Source organism: Amblyomma maculatum, chromosome 6 (genome assembly GCF_055883805.1).
Source record: "Amblyomma maculatum isolate TAMU_Amacu chromosome 6, ASM5588380v1, whole genome shotgun sequence".
NCBI classification, from domain to species: domain Eukaryota; kingdom Metazoa; phylum Arthropoda; class Arachnida; order Ixodida; family Ixodidae; genus Amblyomma; species Amblyomma maculatum.
The window spans coordinates 58,964,238-58,984,787 of record NC_139349.1 but is presented as its reverse complement, the minus strand read 5'-3'; the positions used below and the strand labels follow the sequence as shown (position 1 = coordinate 58,984,787).

Below are 20,550 nucleotides of genomic sequence, written 5' to 3'. Positions count from 1 at the left end.
GTAATCATTTTCTCCGTATACTGACGCCAGCAGGCCATAATACGTGGCGTGTAAGCCTCATGGGCAATGAGCTTGTTCAAAAAGACTTCTTGACTTCGGGTGAGGCGGGTTTTTCTCGTAAAAGGTGGGTCTGGTGTGGCCACCTGCATGCGATGCTGACTGAGGCTACGAAGACTGGTCCGAGTATAGTGCATAAGGGCAAGAGAAGGGGTGCGTTGCCCGCTCAAAGTAGAGTAAGGATGAAGCAAGGGGGGTGGGGAAGTAAATGTGGACATCCGACCTGCCAAGGCAGCCGCGGCGTGTGCCGCCGCATTGCCCCCTGACTCGTCCGAGTGACCTGGGGTCCAGTGGATAGCGACAGTCCTGGTCGCGAGTTGGTGGCGTTTAAGGACGCGCTGTATGGCTGTAGCTGTTGCACCTTGTGAACCCGGAGTAGCGATTTCCTCGCAAGCTTCATAAGAATCAGTAAGAATACGTATTGAACCAGTTCCGGTGCAAGGCACTCCTGAAAAGGCTCCCCAAATCGCGAGGAGTTCAGCATGAAGAGGAGTACCTTGAGGTAGGTGGCAGGCATAAGCGCCTGAAAGAGAAGGGTTGTTCTCGCATACCCAGCCCGTAGATGCAAATTCGCTTGTAATCGATGCGTCGGTGTATATGTCAGTCGTATCAGGGATTCGTTCTTGTCGATGATGGGCAGCGAGGAGCTCCCTGGGAATGACAAAATCGGGGTTTATAGGTCGGCGATGGAGGCGTGTGACTACTGGCATCTCTCAAGGGGGAAGAGATGCATATAGGGCTGGTATTTTGTCGTTACGCTGTTCATCCCAGGCCAGTAGGCGACGCCCTTGGACAGTGTTCTCTAGACATATTCGATGACGCGTCTGTGACTCGGTAACAATGGTGGTGAGCGGTGGAAGAGCGGCCAAACGTTCAAGTTCGGCTATAGAAGTGTGCTTAGGTAGGCCGGTAATAGTGCGTAGTGTTGCGCGATGAAGGCGTTCCTTATACAATAGTTGCTGCTGCAAAAGTCTGAAAATTGGCGAGAAGAAGGAGCTGCTTGGCTCCCTAGCTTTACTGGGTTCTCGCTCAATTGCACTGCATGAATCAGCAACACTCAAACCCTAGGCTTGCAGGGAACTTCGTAAAGCGTGTACTATTCACAACAATGTCAACATTCCAGTACCACTCCTGAATAGCATTTCATGTACAGACACTTTCATCCAGAACCGATGAAGGGTGCCTAATAATCATAGTTGTGTTGCTTTTATTTTGTTTACGTTTTTGTTTAAGTGAACTGAAAAATTGTAAAACTTCACTAAGTTTCCTAGATTCCCGTGGTCACGAACGGCTTTTTTTTTTTAAGACATTACCTGCAGTTCCTTTGCAAGCATGGTCGATTTTACCTCTGAATAACGCGATATCACTGATATTCTTTTCCTGCTCATGTTCCATTGCATCTATCAGAAAGTAGGTGCTTTAGAATTCGGTGACAGTGAACAGAATCCTGAGGAAGCGCTTGAAGAAGATGGACGAAAAGCCTTTGTTCACATGCCGAACAGCGTGGGGAGTATCTAAATCAACGATTTCATTTTTAGACCCACTCTAAACAAAATTAAATTCTTTCTTTCGACGAATACTTTCCTTCTTGCATATTTTTCGACTTAAAGCCACTTTAACCTAGCAACCGACATGACATTTTACAGACTATGGACATGGTACTCGGAGAAGCAACGACTAAGTAAAGATAATGAAGATGTTATCGCCATTTCTGCCTGTCTTTTTATTATGTTTTTCATGGTTATACAGGAAGTACTGCGCGAAACGGCGACTTTGTTGTTGTGTCCGTTTAGTGGTGTGAGCTGTGAGCGCTCAGTTTATAACTTTTGACGTACCTTTGGTCAGTGCCCTTATTCTCCCGGCCTCTAGCATATCGCTATTTTGATTACTACATCATTTGATACCACCTCGCAAAGCAGTGGTTGCCTTGTTCTTTCAAATGAGGCACTGCAGCACCGAAGGCTTATCATCCAAATGACCCAAAATACGCGCATTGACAAGCTATTCGTTGCCCCAATTTACCCCTAACTCGCACAGCTTTCTATCCTTTTTTTTTTTTTTTTTTATCGAACGCGATGCCAGATCAGAACGTTTCGTGAACGGAGCCACGGCACGTCGGCTAATTCTGGCTGAACGCATTACCGCCGAAATTTAGTGCAAGGACACACAAAGGGGCAGTACAGGTTCAAAAACTTTCGCGGTGCGCCTTGTCAGCAAGATCCGCTAACGACCGAGGAGGGACCTTAAAAAATAATTGCAGTGCGAGAGGTAGGTCAGTGCCTCTTTTTGCAGCAGCAATTTTCTAACCGCCTCACCGATAGAATAATCCTGGCGATGCTGAACCTCGCTCACAGCGAACCTAAAAAGGAAATGCTCACCTGCTTACTTCATCATGCATTTGTCCCCAGAGGGTTGTGTACTGGGGCCTGGCATTTAATAAGATGGGAAATGGGAACAGCGATATACGCGAAAAGCGTGGCCATGCAGCCTAATACTCTCCCGCCACTGGCTGCTCTCTCTTTTCCACTCCAGTGGGACTCATTTCCACAACAGAAACTGCCTACCTGTAATTGCCGGAAACACGACTAATATCGTTCCAGTCCGGCTGCGGCTACAGCGCGAGTCTAATGGAGCAAGCAATATGTTGCTACTGGTTCTACACGCGCCGCTACTAATCCACCCAGCAAGGGCAGAGAGGATTAGCGCCACTTTCCTCGAAGCGTACTGAATACGACACAACCGCTTCCCGCCTGCGTTCGCTCTATCGTGGTTCTGTTACAACTGGAGAGAAAGCGGCTTCTCAGGCGTTTCTAATTTGCTCACAACGAGATAAGCTTGTCACTCCCAAAATAGTAACTGCAAGCAAAATGAAAGCCTGGAACCATTTATACACGTTATTTGGTTAGTAAGAGACATTCGCCCCGACTGCTGTCACCGCTTTGATGTCCTAGTATGCGGCTATTGCAGCCAACCCTGAACTAAAGGTGAAAAAACATTTCGCAGTTTGCGCTACAGTTACCAAGGTAGTCAAGACGTACCTGTTGCATAGATCCTTTAGCGAGCGTTTGTTCCATTAGTGCGGCGTTTTAAGCAATAATTGTCCCTCATTTTGTCTCAGCGCAATGCGGCTTGTATCGACGAGCAAGCTGTATAGGTTAAAGCCCGCCTGTATATTATTTTATATTACTTTTTGGTAGCCGCACCATATTATATGTGTGTGTAGCCTCACCATAATATATGTATTTGAAAGGAAATTTGTTTTTATTTTGTATTTTGTATTTGAAAGCAAAAAGAAAGCTTCATTTGCTGGGCGGAGTACGGTGAAACCTTGTTCAACAATCCGTTCGCGTCGGCCATACGCTTTTCGATTTTTTTCTTAAGATCTCTCCCAGATCGCAAATGATGGTCGATCACACATGTCGATACTTCTACTGCAGCAGAAATTCTTGTTCATGTTTTTTACCTAATGCATCCACGCGTTATCTTTCCAAAATTTCCGGCCACACCCTCTTACTACTTTCACTTTGAAATTTTAAATTGTACACGATCTCTTTGCATGCAGCTGCTGAGGGAAACTCTGGGCGGGCCTAAAGTCCGAAATGAAAGTGTTTGAATGAATTCGTCTGAGTAAAGGCAAGTTGTTTCTTCTTTCTTAACACGCCTTGCACATCGCATGCAGAGGTTAAAATGCGGATCCCCATTTCTCTCCGTCTCTGTTCTTCTAAAGTAACGACTTCTACCTTATGCGAGTCGCTATGAGCTTCGTGAAAGTATTCTCTGTAGTACGGTCGACTGGAGAATTTCTTTTTTGTCAGCTAGACTGAAGAGCCTCTCGTCTACTTTCATGCAAAGGCAGAAGCCATCTCCTGGTTTAGTGTCATAAGTCGCTCATTGATTCCTCTGTTAGTGCGTGCCCAACCAAGCTCCTTCCCCCTTTTGCAGGTAGGATTTTACTGGGGTTTTCTTTATTACCTTGTCAATTACTGGTGATACTTTGACCGTATTCCCAAGACAATACCCTTGCAGCGACCGCTTTGGGGATCAATTGATATCAAAGTCGCAAACTAATTTTTACTGATGAAAACTTTGCGGATAAGTCTCATTTCAAGCGCCTAGAATGTCCAACGTTGCTGAGTTGTACACGGTAGTTAGTATAATATCTGTAAAAAGAAAATAACAATTTCAGCTCTGGCGCTTCGCCCCAATGCCAGAGAGAGGCGTGAAAGGAAAAATATTTGCTCTTTTTATGTTTTTTTTTTTATGTTAAGCATCCTCGAAGGGTAGGCTGCGACAAAAAGAACGAGCTCTCGCTTTCAACAAGTTCGAAGTACATAAAAGAACGCAATCGTACTGCGGGGAAGAGAAGGGGCAATGGGTGATAGGATGCTGCACATGTGCTTAGTTAGCCCTTTTTGCCTAATTCACTGCTAAATCCGCTCCGTAACAAATGCTGGAAAGTACAAAGCAAACAGCTTTAGTATTTTATTCATGTGGCAATAAGGCAGCCCTGCAGAATTCCGATTTGCAGCGGATCGTTGTTAAATTTCATTTTAAGCGGAGTGACCAGTCTAATATTTATCTGTATGAAACACACAATACATTCAACTCTTTAGAAAACCTCGAGAACGATGGCAGGTACCCGTGGGACGTTTTGACAGGTCCTACTTTGCATCTTACAACCTTTGGAATAAAACAATACTGATCGACAATTTCTTGGCAGGCCCTGAAAAGCAAGAGGAGCGACAGAAAACAGGCCGAAATTTGAAATGCAGATCCAGAGCTACTGAGACATTGCTCAGTCGCACTGTGGATAGCTTGATGTTTTGTGTCTTAATTGGCGAACGTACCCTTGTTGACACCAATGATCTGTTGAACAGTAACCATACGCTGACGGAAATATCTCTGTGCGAAGCTACTAAAGTATTTTCTCTTAAAAGCACACCTAAAATTTAAGAACTATTATGTTTATAGCGCAATAAAAACAGCTTTACTGAGTTAACACTAAACAACACTTTAAAAATCAGCATCCTAATACAATAACATTTATTTGCTTGCACCCAAGACGACATGTAACTTACGCATTCTCAGTACGTGTTTATGTTCATTGGTAATCTGCTACGTTAAGTAATGATGCTTAGCCGTTTGAGCAATGCGGCCGGCCTGTACAATGCTGACAGGAGAGAATGACAGTTTTAAAAAAAAAAATTTCATACAAGTAATTTTATGGATACTGCTTCAGGCTAGCAATTACATGATGCTCGTATTGCTCGTGCATTAAAAATGACTTCCACGAACGAGCCTTTTCTCATTCAGACAAGGGTAATAAGTAATTTGGTAATCATTGATAAGAATGTTTCATTTCGCAAATGCAAAGTGTAAAGTTTAATAAGTTACCATGAAATAATCCCTCGATCTTTTTTCTCTGCAAACTGCTGGCGATATTCAACTAATCGTTAACTAATCGAATTGGTGTAAAATGACGCTCGTGAGCATAGAAGAGCGCCGCAAAGTATTAGGGAGACATTTAAGGTTCCCCTTAATCGTATGACGCAATAGTGGTCTGCAGTCCTCTCGAACTATGCACAGGCCCATTAGCACACAGTCGTTGAATACCACTACATTAAAGACCACATGACATGCAAATGAGCGTCGCCTGTTTCAAAAGTGTACGAGCGTTCTTTGCGGGGTCTATTCGCTATCGTGTCTGGCTTGCATACAAAATGTCGGGGGTTTGAATTCCGCTTTAAAACTGAAACTCTTATTTTTATAAAATAAATACTTCATAAATTTATATCACTTGAAACATGTGGGGACATTTCTTTTGGATTACATGTCATGTTTTAGTTGCTTTCCTTTCACGCATGACGTTACGTTTCACGAGAGAATGTTGTATGCTGTTTTGAAATTCCCGCTTTAGGTCATGTGGCTCTGACGTCATGATCCAGTCCAGCAATCTGTGTTTTCCTCACGGTACATCAGTATTTTTATGGCAATGCCAGTTTTTCAGCTGAACTAGAGCCTTGCAGCCTTCGCATTAAAGTCCAAGAACAGCATTACGTAAGCGGGCCCCTTCCAATTAGCTTCTTGCAGTTGGACTCGAAACTTATCACTTCGACAATAGGTCTTCTTGTACCGCGGTACTATTCTCATATCCTTCAATGCGGGCATTGTAATTTATATGTCTATTTGTACTCGACTACAGGAATGCCACTGATAGGTTGGTGATGGATGCCGAGGGAGAAAGGCTCTTTAAAGGGCCCCTGTTCAGGGAAGGCCCTTTTAAGCAAAGGAGCCCAGTGTTTCGATCAGGTACCGGAGATAGTCTGTGCAAAATGCTACAGTGACACGCGCGCCGCAAAGCATCGAAAATACAATTCAAAGCTCTCTCATGCTCTCCTCCGGGAAGCCAGCTTCCCCGTTTCCTGCGCTGGCCCGACGGGCCACAGCAATGACGTACGTACCGCGAACGATGTCCATTGGTCCGTCTCGCTGACTGACGGGAGAAGGATGGATGTCTACCGCTCGCAGCGCGCTTTTCCCTCGCCACGGCCAGACTGAATCCAGCGGCGCGCGCTCGCTCGACCGTTTTCTTTTTTTTTTTTTCGCGCTCGCGGAGAGCCACGCCCCACCTCCCGCCAAACGCGGAGGAGGAAGAGGAATTTGTATTGCGGAGGCTAGACGACCTCGGGCAGGAAAGTGAAAAACCTTTGCGAGGGAACGGAAGGAGAGAGGCATGACAGAATCGGGTGATTGCGGTGGCTGTAACTGCGTTATTAGTTACTCTTTTCAAAAACATTTTGCGGCCTTGCGTTCTAGGGGCGAAGTCTCACAGTCACCGGGGAAGAAAATATTTTCGACCGGAGGGTGGACAGTGGGCCTTTAATAGAAAACAGACAATTTATCCGGCGTTTAAAATTCGCTGGCATGTTGCTCTGCGTAGGAAATGTAATTGGGGAGTGAAATACAAAAATAGAGCTGTGTAGAAACGAAAAATCCATATATAGCAGAGGGAGAAAAAATGTGGCAATTAAACCCACTCTAAAGTGCATCGTGGAATAAAGCTATGGCATTAAATGATGAAATATGTAGTCCTGCAAATGGGCTGACAAAGTTATAACAGCATTAAAAATACCTGAGGCTATCATGCAATGTGAAATCAGAGCTTGTAAAGATGTCCAGTGTAATTTTAATACGCAAGTAAGAAGTTCATTTCGTGTATCTGTTGCCTAGGGAAGGCTAAGAGACCTAATATACTATCCATTATTAGAGGCTTTGGAGAGAGCCTCTCCATGCAACGTTCATAGTATGCACGCTCGTCAGCACACGTCGGGCACTCAAGCGAAATATTTTCCACAATTTCAATGTTGGTTGTGTCATTTTCGAGGGACCAGTAATAAGAAAAGCTTAGGTTTGCTTTGCAAACACTTTTTTTTTTCTAATCTCAGAACATACATTAGTGACTATCCACGTCATTGCATCCTAACCGTAACTACGATAATTCGCAAGCTTTGTAGAAGAAAGCCAAGAGTTTTCAAGTCGTTTAGCTGAAATTAAGATATTAAGCGATGATGGAGCTGCCTTCACTCGGGGAGCACCTCTCCCTAGGGTCCCGTTAGCCCAATAACAAGCAAGCACCAAACACACCGTCAAAGCCAATTCAGAATATGCGTCCCCTGTGCCACAGTACGGCGTGTGGGCGAAGATAAGGAGCGATTTAACGATTCTCGCCAGCACTTAGCACTCAAAAGGGTGCATGGTCCTCCACCTAACTTTCACAAGCTATTAACCACGTGTGGTTAACGCATCGCCTGGGGTTGCCTCCGCGCAAACGACATTACCGAAAAGTGGAAAGAACAAATCGAAGATGAGCGCAGGCAAAGAGCCACATATGAGGCGGACACCGAGAGGGAATTATAGGTTCTTCCCTAGAGAGGCACCGGTTGGATGTTTAACGTCGGGCGCAGGGTCGTCGATGTGCATAAAAACACGCGCGCAATCTGAACCTTACGTTGGCTCTTGGGAACCTTCAGCTCCCCACGTCATTCGTTCCAACCTGTTTCCCCTCGAAGCCACTGCGCTTCTTATAAGCACCCGACGCACTCGATAGCGCACCTTATGAAGAGCTTACTTCTGCAGCCAGCAGCCCACCAAAGCAAGGCTTATCTAAGCTTTAATTATGCGCTCAACTTGCCGTGAGCTCGCAGTCCTGGGAGCTGAAGTTTGCTGTATAATATAAATGGTCCGCTTATGTTGAAAATATTTCGAACCTGGGTAAACCCTCACGTGCATATTTCAGATTTAACTGCTTGTCTTTCTGCAAGCAATTTACGTATTCTTGCACTTTCATAAAAGTTCTTGCATGGAGCTGACAGAGGTAAAGATGTGGGGCATACTTGTGGCACTAAACATAAATGACAACCATCATTGGTGGCTCCTTCTGTGCCACTCAGGCAACTGATGACAAAGCGCAATGAAGGACAGGTAAAAAATTGTATGCTGCTATAAAAAGTGTGGTCTGAAATAATGCCTGCTCTAGTAAATGTTAGACAATTGTTCTATACAGCGCTACGTTAGAGCAAACGCACCGAAATCGAGCATAAAGCGATTAACTACCGCCTCTTAACGCTTCAGCAAATCGTATTTTACAAATATGAAACCTGTATTAACAGAGGTTGCCGCCCCCCTAAAAGAAATAAAAAGTCATCCTCTATGGTTATGCCAACGGCTGAGCAGCTCGCTTACAAATGGCTTTTCTGGTGGCATGACGATTACACATGAGTGCAGTTGCCCAACCATAAGTTTGGCTTTTTCTTTGCCACTCCAAAAAACTTCAGATGAATACCAGCTTGGTTTGCAAGGACAGGTTAGTGCCTGACGGTCGCCGACACTACATGTGGTCTAAGAGCCCTGCCGAAAACAGACACCAAAACATGTGCATGAAAACAGCGTAACTGAAAAGTCATCAAACAGTACCGTCATCATCTGCTTGCGTGCCGCTTGGAGGACCTCCGCCAGTGGCCTCAATTTAACGCAGCTGTGTGCAATTCGGAGCCACCTCATCACAACTAATTCAACTCTGATCATTGAACATGGCCCAGCTGGTCAGGCAACGTCCTTCGCCATTTCGAAACACTGTTTTGCTACAATAGAGCATTACTTCTCATAAATGTAATGTGCAAAATTCCGTGCAGCGGGTTAATGATAACATGTGTCTAACAAATCACAGTCCAATGTGCAGGATTCGCAATGGCAATGTATGTTATAATTTAAAAAAAAAATATAGAGGAGCTTTGGACAAACTGTACGTCTTGCGGTGGTAAAATCATAATCCAGAGGCGGCATAAAATTATTTATAGTCATAACACAACCCGATTCGTCATAGGAAGTTAAAAATTTGAAAGCGCTATGTTTAAAAATAGTGCCTAAAGGAAGGGTCCCTACGCGTGATAAATTACTTCGCAGCGGCCAAGATACGCAAGGCCCCGTTTGAAGAGCGTTTTCAACAAGAAATTCCTGCGACATCGGTGCATTTTTGAATGGTCGGCCATGCGAGAACGCAGCGCCCTATAGCATATGCCTTCCCAAATCTAATCACATTGAATGCTCTCACGATGAACGCTCGCACGCGTGCTTGGAGCGCAATGTCCCGCATTTTGCATCTTCTTTCTATCATTCTTTTGTTTCTTGCTCCGCTGGGATGAAAAGCATTCGCTTCCCACTGAAGGCGTGCCTAGAGGGAGGCGCTTTGTCAAATCTGGCTATTGGGACAGTACAGCCACGGGGAAAAGAGACAATGTCGGTGCAAAAGAAATTTGCCCCAAAATTGAGTTTAAGCTTTGGTGCGCGCGTTTCCCGACGGCGCAAAACTGCGCCGCTGTGTCTCCTGAGGTCTTTCGTTTTCTCTCGGCGAAGTCCGAAGCATGAACGACGCAGATGCTTTTGTTATTTGCCTTACATTCTTTTCCCTACAGAAATGGTAGCAATGCAGTAAAAGGTAGCTGCCAGCGGCAAAATGTGTTCTTGTATGAATAGGATGTACAAACGCTGTGTTTACCCACGAAGCCACCTCCGTAAAAAGTGCATATAGCTCTTTGTTCTATGGGAAATTAACGAAATTGCTGTGCGAAGGGAAATTGGCGAAACTAAATAGCTTATTCTAATAGAATGGTGAAAGTGAATTCCATGTAATTCAGTGCACGGAAGAAAATACAAAATACTCGGCACAGAAAGTTATTGGCGCTAATAAAGAAATGCCCTGCCCTGATGCGATAGCTTCTGTGAAAGCTACAAAGTGAAGAAGTATTTTCGAGTGTACCCCGGATACACTCTAAGTGCATCTCACGTTTATCGTTTACGCAGACCACGAAGAAGCGTAATTCGCACGCTAGAGTGTCGCGAATTTTTCGTCGGCCATTGGCCAAAGCCTTTCGAGATTCTAAAAACAATAAACACGTTTAAAGTCAGGTCCCTTTTTCTGATTACTTAGGCGTAGAAAAGAAAATAGCAGTTTTGTTTTCCCGGCCTAGATAGTTAAAAGTGACCGTTAGAATTTGGCCGCACACTAAAGCTATAACGTACTAATTCGCGTAAAGTTCTGACAGAAAACTCCTAGTGATTTTCTAATCGAGCAATGAATACATCCAATTTCTATCGCCATATTCTTCTCAAAACCATTCTGACGTTCTATGCTGCAGGCATAAATGTGCGTATAGAGCAATTGGGCGTAGCTTTGTGTGCCCAAAAATCTTCATAGACAAAAATATTATTTTGTTATTTGCTGTCCTTACGAGAAAAACAAAATGCTGTTGTCTCGCCCTTTTCCTCACGCCCGCCTTCGCGCCCCATACAGTTGGTAGGAAACACGTCTCTGTGTCGCTACCTAATCCCACACTTACCATATACCTTGAGCTCCTTCTCCGAGCGGACCGTCTGGAAAGAAGGTGCGTCGGCCGATACCTCGCAGGCGTAGAGTCCCTCCGTCTTGAGGTCTGTCTCCCTCAGGTACAGGCTTCCGACTGAGCTGCGACTGACCTGCGCACGCCCGCAAACATTAAATGTGTTTCGCTTCGTTTATAGGGTTTAATGTTCTAAAATGACCCAGGCTATCAGAAACTCCGTAGTGGAGGGCTCCGGATATTTCGACTGCAGGCGTTTTTTTTAACTTTCACTGACATCGCACACGACACGGGAACCTTGCTTTTCTTCTACATTAAAATGCGGCTGTGACGTCAGAGATTTAATTCTACAAACTTTGGTTCATGGAACAAGCGTCTTACTCACTGACCTGCCTGGACGAGGAGAAATAAAATTAAGTAAATGTGATTGGGACCCTTTTCACACGAATATTAAAGTGCAAGTATTGAAACCAGGCGCCTTGCCAATTCCTGCTTTATGTGGGTACACGCAACTCTAATCAGGACACGAAAATCGTAAGCAGTCCGCTTCGAACATATTCAATAGCGTCTACTGATGGAAATAAATTAATACACCGCCACAGTGTCACCTGAAGTTTTCTCTACAAGGCTAGGGTGCCGCAGTCACGATTTGGTGCATGCCTTTTGGTGCACAATCATATATATACGCCCTCATACGCCCCTGATGTGGCGGCTTGCGGTTAAGGAGCTCTACTGCTGACACTATACTCCTAGGATTGGAACTCGGTCACTGCGGCCGCGAGTGCAAGGCGCCCGTATAATCTGCTATGTCGTGCACGGTAATGAACACCAGTTGACAGAAATTAGTCTCCAGCCCTTCAATGCTGCGTCGCTAATAGCCGGTTTCATTTTGAGATGTTAAAACCCTTAACGATGCCCTCCAAAACCCGCCATCGTTCTTTTGATGTTGTACTGTATTAGTGAGCACGGGGTCGCAGGTTTGAACTTGGCAGCAAATGTCACATGGTGTTATAACAGGTAGGTGACAAATCTTGTGTGAGGATCATGGTACACGTTTCGAACCACCAAGGGGAAAAAATTTCAAATAAGACTGATACTCCCTGTGACGCCACATTTGAACGCAGCTATTTAAGCGTTCTTTCGATATATTGAGTAAACTAATTTTACAAATGCTTGCATGTATGCGCGTGAGTTAGAAAGCACTCTTTATTTTCCTCCCGAGCCAAAGAGAATCTCTCATAAGAGAAGAGTCACGAGCTCTGCACAGCTCGCTCGTGGCTCTTCTTTCTCTTGTTGTGAGGAATTCTTTTTGGTTTGTGACTCTCTCGTAGCTCATGAATCTCTTTCTCTCAGTTACACCGTCAACAGCCCCGACGGCGAGGCGACAAACCACCGAATGGGCGCATAAGAGCATATCTTGGGAGGGTGGCTGCCCCTGGCCCTGCGGGGCTAGGAAAGGTAGGCCACTGCCACTTGCGGTGGTGGCTGGCTTGCCACTATATTTTTATCTGTCGTAGGCCGTCATTGCACTCGCTGCTGTTTCGGTGGTGGACAAGGGGCTGTTGTGATGCCCCTTCTTCTTTTTCTTTCTTCTTTATTTTCTCTTCTGTCCGCACGAGGCAGCGGAGGGGGCTCAGATACAGAGCCAGTGGTAGGCTCGTGCATTTTCTTTTCCTTCTTCCTTCAGTCGCAACAACAGCATAAAAGCTGCTCTATAAGATTTTAAGGCGAAAGCCTTTTTTGCCTCATACGGTCGTTAGAAAAAGTGTCCGCGTTTCGGGTGCATACCTTATATGGGCATATGCCAACCACCATTGAATCGATGCTTAATCAATAGCAATCGTATGATATCGCAACATAATTTAAGGCATTTGCAACATAATTTCATTGTAATTTACGACTAATAATAAAATAGTTAAGCAGATGCCCATAGAAGGAACACATGTATTTGCAGGTCATCGTAACTATCACTAACAATTACAAATTAAGCGGTGTTTAACTAACACTAACCAAACATTAACTAGTACTCAGAAATGGCAAGTCTTTGGTAACTATCCCTAACCAATAGTAATGGTTAGACATTTCGAGATGTCCATAGCCGTTTCATGCACATTGCTTTGAACCTCAGGCTTTCGCCTTTCACCACTTAGGTCGCCAAAGTGTCTCGTGAATTTTTGTGGTTACTGTGTGCTTCTGAAACGTCGACTTCGGCAAGAAGACATTAATAAATGATTAGTTCGCTGCCAAGTGGTGAAGTGTTCGCTTATTCGCACAAGACTAAAGGGAGATTTTCAGCGGTAGGCATTCCTGAACCACCGATTTTTTCCAACCCTTAAGAAAAAGGGTGCGTTTCCGGCTGAGTTGAGTATACGCAATGATCACTGTGTGCAGCTCTTTCGTAATAGCGGTTCTTGTGGCTATCAGTCTGTATCTCCGAGTGCCAGTCGTCGTCTTCGAAGCTCCGACCCGGAACAGTTACGCGATAAGTGTCCCACCATTAATCAGTGGTGTCCGGTCGCCCGGTCGAGGGGCTGTCGTTGGCGCAACCTTTTCCCTGCCGGCTGGAACATAGCCAGCCCACTTCCGTAGCTGCCAGGAAGGCTGTTTGCAGCGCTAAGGGCCCTGTGTTTTCGGGATCACTACAACCTAACCGCATGTGCTGCGTTATGGACTGTAAGTAAAACTGGCCAGACGTTCCGCTTATCTGTCTCAGTCTAACGTGAAGCAATCACGTTGTCAATAATCGAGCAGGCTAGGTTATTAAGAAATCTGTGAGCCGTGAGCCACGATGCGCAATTATAAACAGTTCGCGAGGCAAGGAGTCTACAAGACATTCTCTTTCCGTCAGTTGTGGTTATAGGCCCGACATTTAGGTTTTTATTGTGGAGTCAACAACCACTCAAAAGCAACCACACGAATAAAAACATAAAACTACGGAGATCTTGTGGGATTTCTGCAGGTGATTAAATTGTGTCCCCATCAAGGGAAAGGAAGGATGTTTATTTAAAGATGTACTCCTCTGCTCATCTCTCATTTATATCCGTGATTGGCCACTGTACATTATTCAATGAGTTAGCTTCTTGTACGCAGCCTCTCTATACAAATCTTCGGGGGAATTAGTGTTAAATTGGCGAACACAACACGTCGACATCATTGCCAGCTGCAGACACCTCATTTCCTAGGGATTCATAGGCGGAAATGTTTGTGTACTGAAACGTTTCTGGCAATAACGAGCACCGATATGACCCTGAATATTCATGCGTCTTTACAACGTTCTACCTTATATCGCACTAGTGCGCCAAAGGTGCGTTTTCTTTAAATGTAAATTAGCCTTCATCAATAGGATACCGCATTGTAATTACAAAAAAAACGCTCCCATCGAATGCGCAGCGCTTGACACCTATAGAAGATCCAAAACTCAAGGCCCAAGATCCAAACGCAACTGAACGAATACATCGGCTTCTATTTGAGATGCAGATCAAGGTGGTTGAGCTATACGATCGTTCCCGTGAATACAGTGGCGGTACGTTTTAGAGATGACGTCATAAGTTTGGCCAGAGCGGCAGGCAGGTCTTTAAATTCAATTGTTGTAGGCAATATATGCGTATTTAGTTGCTGACGAAACGTCTATGCAGCCAGAAAGAACCAGAGAACCCATTTTTACAGAAAACAATAACAGCATGCAGTTGTGTTCTCCTCCTTTCCCCTTTCTAACCACTACGCACTTGGGTAACCATGTTATTCTTGCCACTGTATTGCTGCATGAAAGGCAGCAATGCTAAAACCATTCTAAAACAAGTGCGATGTTTTAATAGACTGCAATAAAGCATCGCGTCGACGATCATTAATGCCCGGCGATGGCAGATAAAATCATGGTTCTAACCTTATTTATTTTTCTGAATTATTAAAAACGGTAATAAAGGTAAACGTATTCGTTACCAAAACATGCTGCCCTAAATATAACAAGGGACACGATTATGCAGATGAAGGTCAGCCCCGCTGCTGTGGCGCATTAGTTAGAGCGCTTGACGGCTTATGGTAAGAGCACAGGATCGATTTCAGGCTTCGATCGCATTTCAACTCAGGCGAAACCTTAGTCACACGTGTATTCTGCAATGTCAGTGCAGGATGTCGAAATCCTCGGAGCTCTTCCCTGCGGCGTCCTCATTGTCGATGCCGGTATGTGAAATTGAAACACTTTGCAGTAAAATATCGTATCGAATAACGTCGCGCATTGAGCTACGCCTCAGGTAAAATGACTAAAACGTAACTCGGAAAGCACTACAGAAAATGCGGCAGCAAAATGGTTCTCTGCCGTGCGCCTTACAATTATTCCTGAAAATCTTTGCCACTTATTCAATTTACAAGTTTTTTCAAAAATTAATTTTTCACCGCTACTTGGAAACGCTCTTGTTTCATTCTGTTCACTTTCAAAGGGAACTAGTATTGATGGAATAATGCATATACATAAATGGACATATATTAGCAAAGACTCACCGAAAGTTTCTAGCCGACAGATTTATTACAAACTACTTTTCCCGCTAGTTTTCTCGCGCGCGAATTAAAATATATGGCGTCCGTACAAACAGAGCAAGTATCAAAGATAGGCATAACGCGGCTAGGAAGCACGCTATAGATAAAAAAAAAAAAGACGTAGCAGTGAAAAGCAGCTGAGCTGTCGCACTTTTCACGGCAATTGCTCGAAAAAAAAAAAAAAACGGAGAGCAAGTTTATATGTATTCCACGGGGCAGGGTAAGAGATTGCCATCTTCACAAGACTCCGCCCACCACCCTCCTCTCCTCTACAGTTTTGGCGCTTTTCCGTATTCACCACCGCAAGCCCATAGGCATGCGTATACGTGAAGGAACGTGACGGTGATTGTCCTGCGTCCATTTTTATTATTTTTCGCTTCGTTCAATTCGCTTGCATTTTTCTTTAACGTCCGCACGCCTGAATTGCCGAGAAACATGCAGACAAACAATGCCCTCGTGATTTATGACGAGCAAGGGTCCCCACGTTTCTCGAACGGAGAGTGCGCATTCCCTTCTATTCATCGTCATTCTCTCTCTCTCGCTCTTTTATTATATATTTCTGCCGTTAAACTCCAGCAGGCGTTTCCTTGCTTTCTGTGAATGGCTTCGGCTCTTCCCCCGGCTACGTGCTTGGCTCACATTGGGACCTACTTCGCCGATGCCTCGTCGCGGCAATGTTTACGCTCGGCCTCCCGCCCACGGTACTGTTCTAGCCTTCAACATCGCGAGCATTTCGAGAGAATGGCTCAAGCAAGGTACAAATAAATGCGCGAACGAAGAACACCGCTTGGTGAGATTTTTGAAGTGAAAACTGCCGACAACAAGCACATGCGCCGGGGCTGGCTGCCTAGCTATCTCGCTGCAGAAGTTACTCCAGAAAAACACGGTCAGTGCGTCGGTGCCTTTCATTCCGGTCGCACCTTGAAACAATGGGTGTGGACGCTGGAGGCACGGTGCGGCGGCTGTGGTGAAGGAGGGGGAGGGAATAGCAAGGTGGCTTGGCGAGCACGAACGGACAGGGCAGTAGAAGGCGAGAGCAGAGAGGAAGCTCTTTATAGCTGGAATACTCGGAACCGTAGATCAGGAAAAGGAAGGCAAAAAAAAAAAAAAAAGAGAAAGGCGTCAAGTGGAAAAACCGGAAGTTATAGACTTGAAGAGACGGATATTTGGTTTTATTCTTACCGTTTCAAAATTCAGGTCGATGAGATTACGTTCCCGCTAGTGGGCGATGTGCTACGTTTCGGGTCACATATGTGGAGTGCCTGCTACGAGTTGGGGCTTGTGGCTTTTATTGGCCATTTTGATTTGCCCTCGTTGGTCTGTTAGGAGCTGTTTCTTTTTACTTTTTATTGACATTTCTTTTTTTTTCTCTCTCTCTTTTTAGCTCTTTGCTACGAGTTTTCTTTTTCACTTATACGGCACTACAACGCTCTGCATCTGTAGAGTCAACTCCCACAAAATTCCCGCAGATTTTAAGGCATGCATCATGCCTCTTCGTTCTTTTTTTTTTTTCATACTTTGGTTGTTAAATCAGGTTTCCTCAAAGCATTCTATCTTAAAGGCTTGCACATGGTAACGTAAAAAGTGAGGTAATTGAAATATGCTTGAACTCAATAAAAGTCTTGGATATGCTATCTTCTCAGAGGTCGCCCCATTAAGTAATCCATATCTGCAGCAGTGCACTTCGCAAACTATCATTTGCAGTTTATGCATTCCTTCGTAAAATATTTGACAAAATGGGTATGCGTGAACGTACAATATAATAGCAGGAGGGCACATCGCTTAATTTCTGTTTGTGTTGAAATAAACACTGCTGTTAAAAAAACGTTATTCGTGGGAGTCATGTGCAGAACAATTCACGGTGAATGCCCGGTGGAACCCTGACACAACCGCGACCTGTAGGTTCCTGCCAACATGTACAGCAAGCCATGCTCTGCACATGGGTAACACGGGTGTTCGTGGCCCAGGCTGATAATAAAAAGCCGTGTGTACGATGAGCAAGGGGGAGAAGGGAGGAAATACTGATTGATATAGCGTCGGAGCGTTGCTGTGCCTCAAGATTCACGTACGTGTGCTTCCTTGCTTCAATGTCTAGAAAAGTTTGTTTTGTTCAATTCTATTTCCGTGTTCTAAAGCATTAATAAGGTTTTCTCGCTCGCGTTCGGGCCACCCTTGCTACTTAGATCCAGCCGGTGGTCCCAAGTACACACGTGCAAATAAAAGCAATTTTCAATTGTACGACTCTAAATTAGACAAAAGTTATTTACTGACACAGGCAATTATCGTATAGGCGACACGAGGTACGGACGTCAGAATGACGTGGATTGTGCGCAAACCCTTCCCAGAAGACAGTTTAAGCAAAGATGCTTAAATGCGCACGCATAAATACAGCTGGAATGCTTTTAGAGGCAGTAGTGGTTATTGGGTGGAGCTGCATTGTTTATTCGGCCGCAGTTGACTGTTACGTCGCGTGAAGAGTGCTGTCTACGTAGTGCAAAACAAAATGAAAAAGGAGGGGGGGGGGGGGGGGGGGGTTCCAATATTTCGGAATGGCCCTGCGGTAATATCGCTAGCCATGCTATGCTTTCTAAATGGTCTTTTTCTTCCTCAAGAAATGCCTAGAACTGAGCCGTATTATATTTTCTGGGCGAAATCCATTGCCCCCAAATCAGACAGGACACGAGAAAACTATCGCATAACACAATTCCTGCCAGGAAGGCAATAGGCAAACGTGCCAGGTTGGCTTTCTAGTTAATACGTACCACAGGCTCGGTGCATTTTACGATCCCAGTGTAGCGCCAAGGAGCATTTATTCGTGAGCGTCCGTAACTTATTAGGAACTGCCAATTACGTCGTTCGGATTCCTCGATTTGTTTCCTAGGTCGGAGGCGATATTGCCTCATCGATCTTCTTCCCAGCTAAGACTGCGCCTGAGGAACAGCAGTCTCATCGCAGGGAGCGAATGGGTTCGCAGGTTCTGTCCCGTAAACTATTGCTGTTTGAGCTGAGGGCAACAGACCGCTTTCTTTCAAAGGCTCACTCATGAGGTGACGCGGGTTTGTTCAGAAATTAGGTCTTTGTTTTTCTGGCTGGCCCACAAGATTGTTCAGTACTGCGCGCATGCACACAATAGTTACTCCGGGTAACATATTCAACCCATTACCGCCATCCCAGGTGCATACTAAAGCTTCCAGAATAAACTTCCCGGTGTATACTGATCGAGCAGCAGGTTTTACCACTCTAAGACAGGACGCTAAAGTGGAGACAGCATACTCAGTTTTGAGATGCTTATAAGCTTTGTTTTTCGTGTAATGTGGTGTCCGTAATTTGCAGCATTTGTACTTCTTCCGGCGTATTGCACCCACGATGGGTGTCACCTTTTTCTTTGAGACTGACCGACTGGTACCGGGCTCTTTTACCCAGTGAGACAGAAAGCCAAGATAACATTAAAAACGAACCTCTAATCTCTGCTGTTCTCTGTCCACAATGAAGCCGGTAATTAGCATCGTCACAGCGCACAAGCTGATGGTGCTATTTAGAAGCGTTAGCGAGCAAATAAATTCGCTTATTTCGTGCAGATAGCGTTTTATTTAAAACGTCACGTTGGAGATGCCGAGTTCGTGCCATATCCAACAAGCTTCAATAACAAATGACCTGAAGGCTTCGGGTGGCCTGACTTGAGGCTATTTAGCAAAGCTTATAGACGTCTACAGACTTTGTCCCTGTATGAATACATTCTGGTGTTTGACGTAGATCAGCATTATTATTTTGTGTCATATATTCACCCGAAAATGTTCCTGCAATCCAAAAGCTTCCACGTATAACTAGCTATGTATTTCATATTTGAGAGCGATTTCACATTTGCCATGTAACTAACACATCAGCAAAATTACTAACAAAATCTCAAAATATAAATCTAAAGGTTACCAATATTATTCAGGAGGACTCGCGAGAACTCGATGAAGAGCACAGCTTTGATGCCTTTTCTGTGCGTGTGTGTTGTGAGAGCGCGCGTAGGTGCGCTGCCAACACCGCAATAGACATCAATACATCAATATTTAGAACAATACTCTCCTGCCTCGAAAAGAAATTTATAAAGGCCACGTCAGGCCCAAATAACTTAGCAATTCGCTTTACAGCTACTGGGCCGCGCCTTCACTCAAGCTGGTTTCAGCATTAAAAGAAGCCGCTTCGATGTTTCCTTCATTTTAACTCCGACAGCAATGGCCTTATAAGCTGCCACAGCAAAACCGTAATTTAGAGGGCCCCCGCCATTTAATAAAATATATTGCGAGAAATCAAGCAGCCCATTCAAGGTTGATATAGAAATTTTCAGATGAAATAGAAAAGATTGTTCTCGTCCTCATCTACCTTTCGTAACACGTACTGTCGTGAGCAATATGAGCAAGAACACACGAGCGCGAGGCAGATAGCCTCGAAACCCACTTGGGGCGATACGGTGCGGCCGCTGTGGGAAACAAAAGGGAAAGGGCACAGTTAACGGAACCACGGCTCCCTTTCCACTTTGTTTCCCACAGCAGCCGCACCGTATCGCCCCAAGTGGGTTTCGAGGCTATCTGCCACGCGCTCGTATGTTCTTGATCATATTGCTCATGATAGTACTTTGTTAGGGTTGCCATCAGTTTTCCTACTTATTCAAAAGCACCGTTGCTCGTCACCAGAGGCGGTGGTTTCCCTTAAAACGTCGGGCTCCATGCCTAAACTTTCGCAGCCTCGTTATGGCAAATATGAAACGGCTGCGTTCAACGCGAACTCCCTCGCATCAACATGCAGCGAGGAATGTATTCGCTTCTGCGGTAAAGTAATGGCTCAGATTCCGGGAAAACACTAAACGCGTTCACGAATCAAAAAATGCCTTCCTCCCCGAAAGAGAAATTAAGGCATGGGAAAAATGCGATGATGAGAGTAAAATGGTTCCATTGATTGATGACTTCTCTTCGGAAAAGAGGTGATAGGAAAACAAGGCGACCAGTTTTAGCATAAGCAGACAATTAAGCTGAAAAGACGTCTATATGCATGACAGAAAATATTTAAAAAAAAAAAG

General features: G+C 44.9%; 1 protein-coding gene across 1 annotated transcript in view; it reads right to left on the bottom strand.

Annotated features, from left to right (window-relative positions):
- LOC146185839 (uncharacterized) overlaps positions 1-20,550 on the bottom strand; it is a 102,995-nt gene that overhangs the window by 8,134 nt on the left and 74,311 nt on the right. Inside the window, exon 3 of the mRNA XM_084607930.1 lies at positions 10,953-11,088. Coding sequence (XP_084464056.1) covers positions 10,953-11,088 — 136 coding nt within the window. The remainder of the gene's footprint in view (positions 1-10,952; positions 11,089-20,550) is intronic.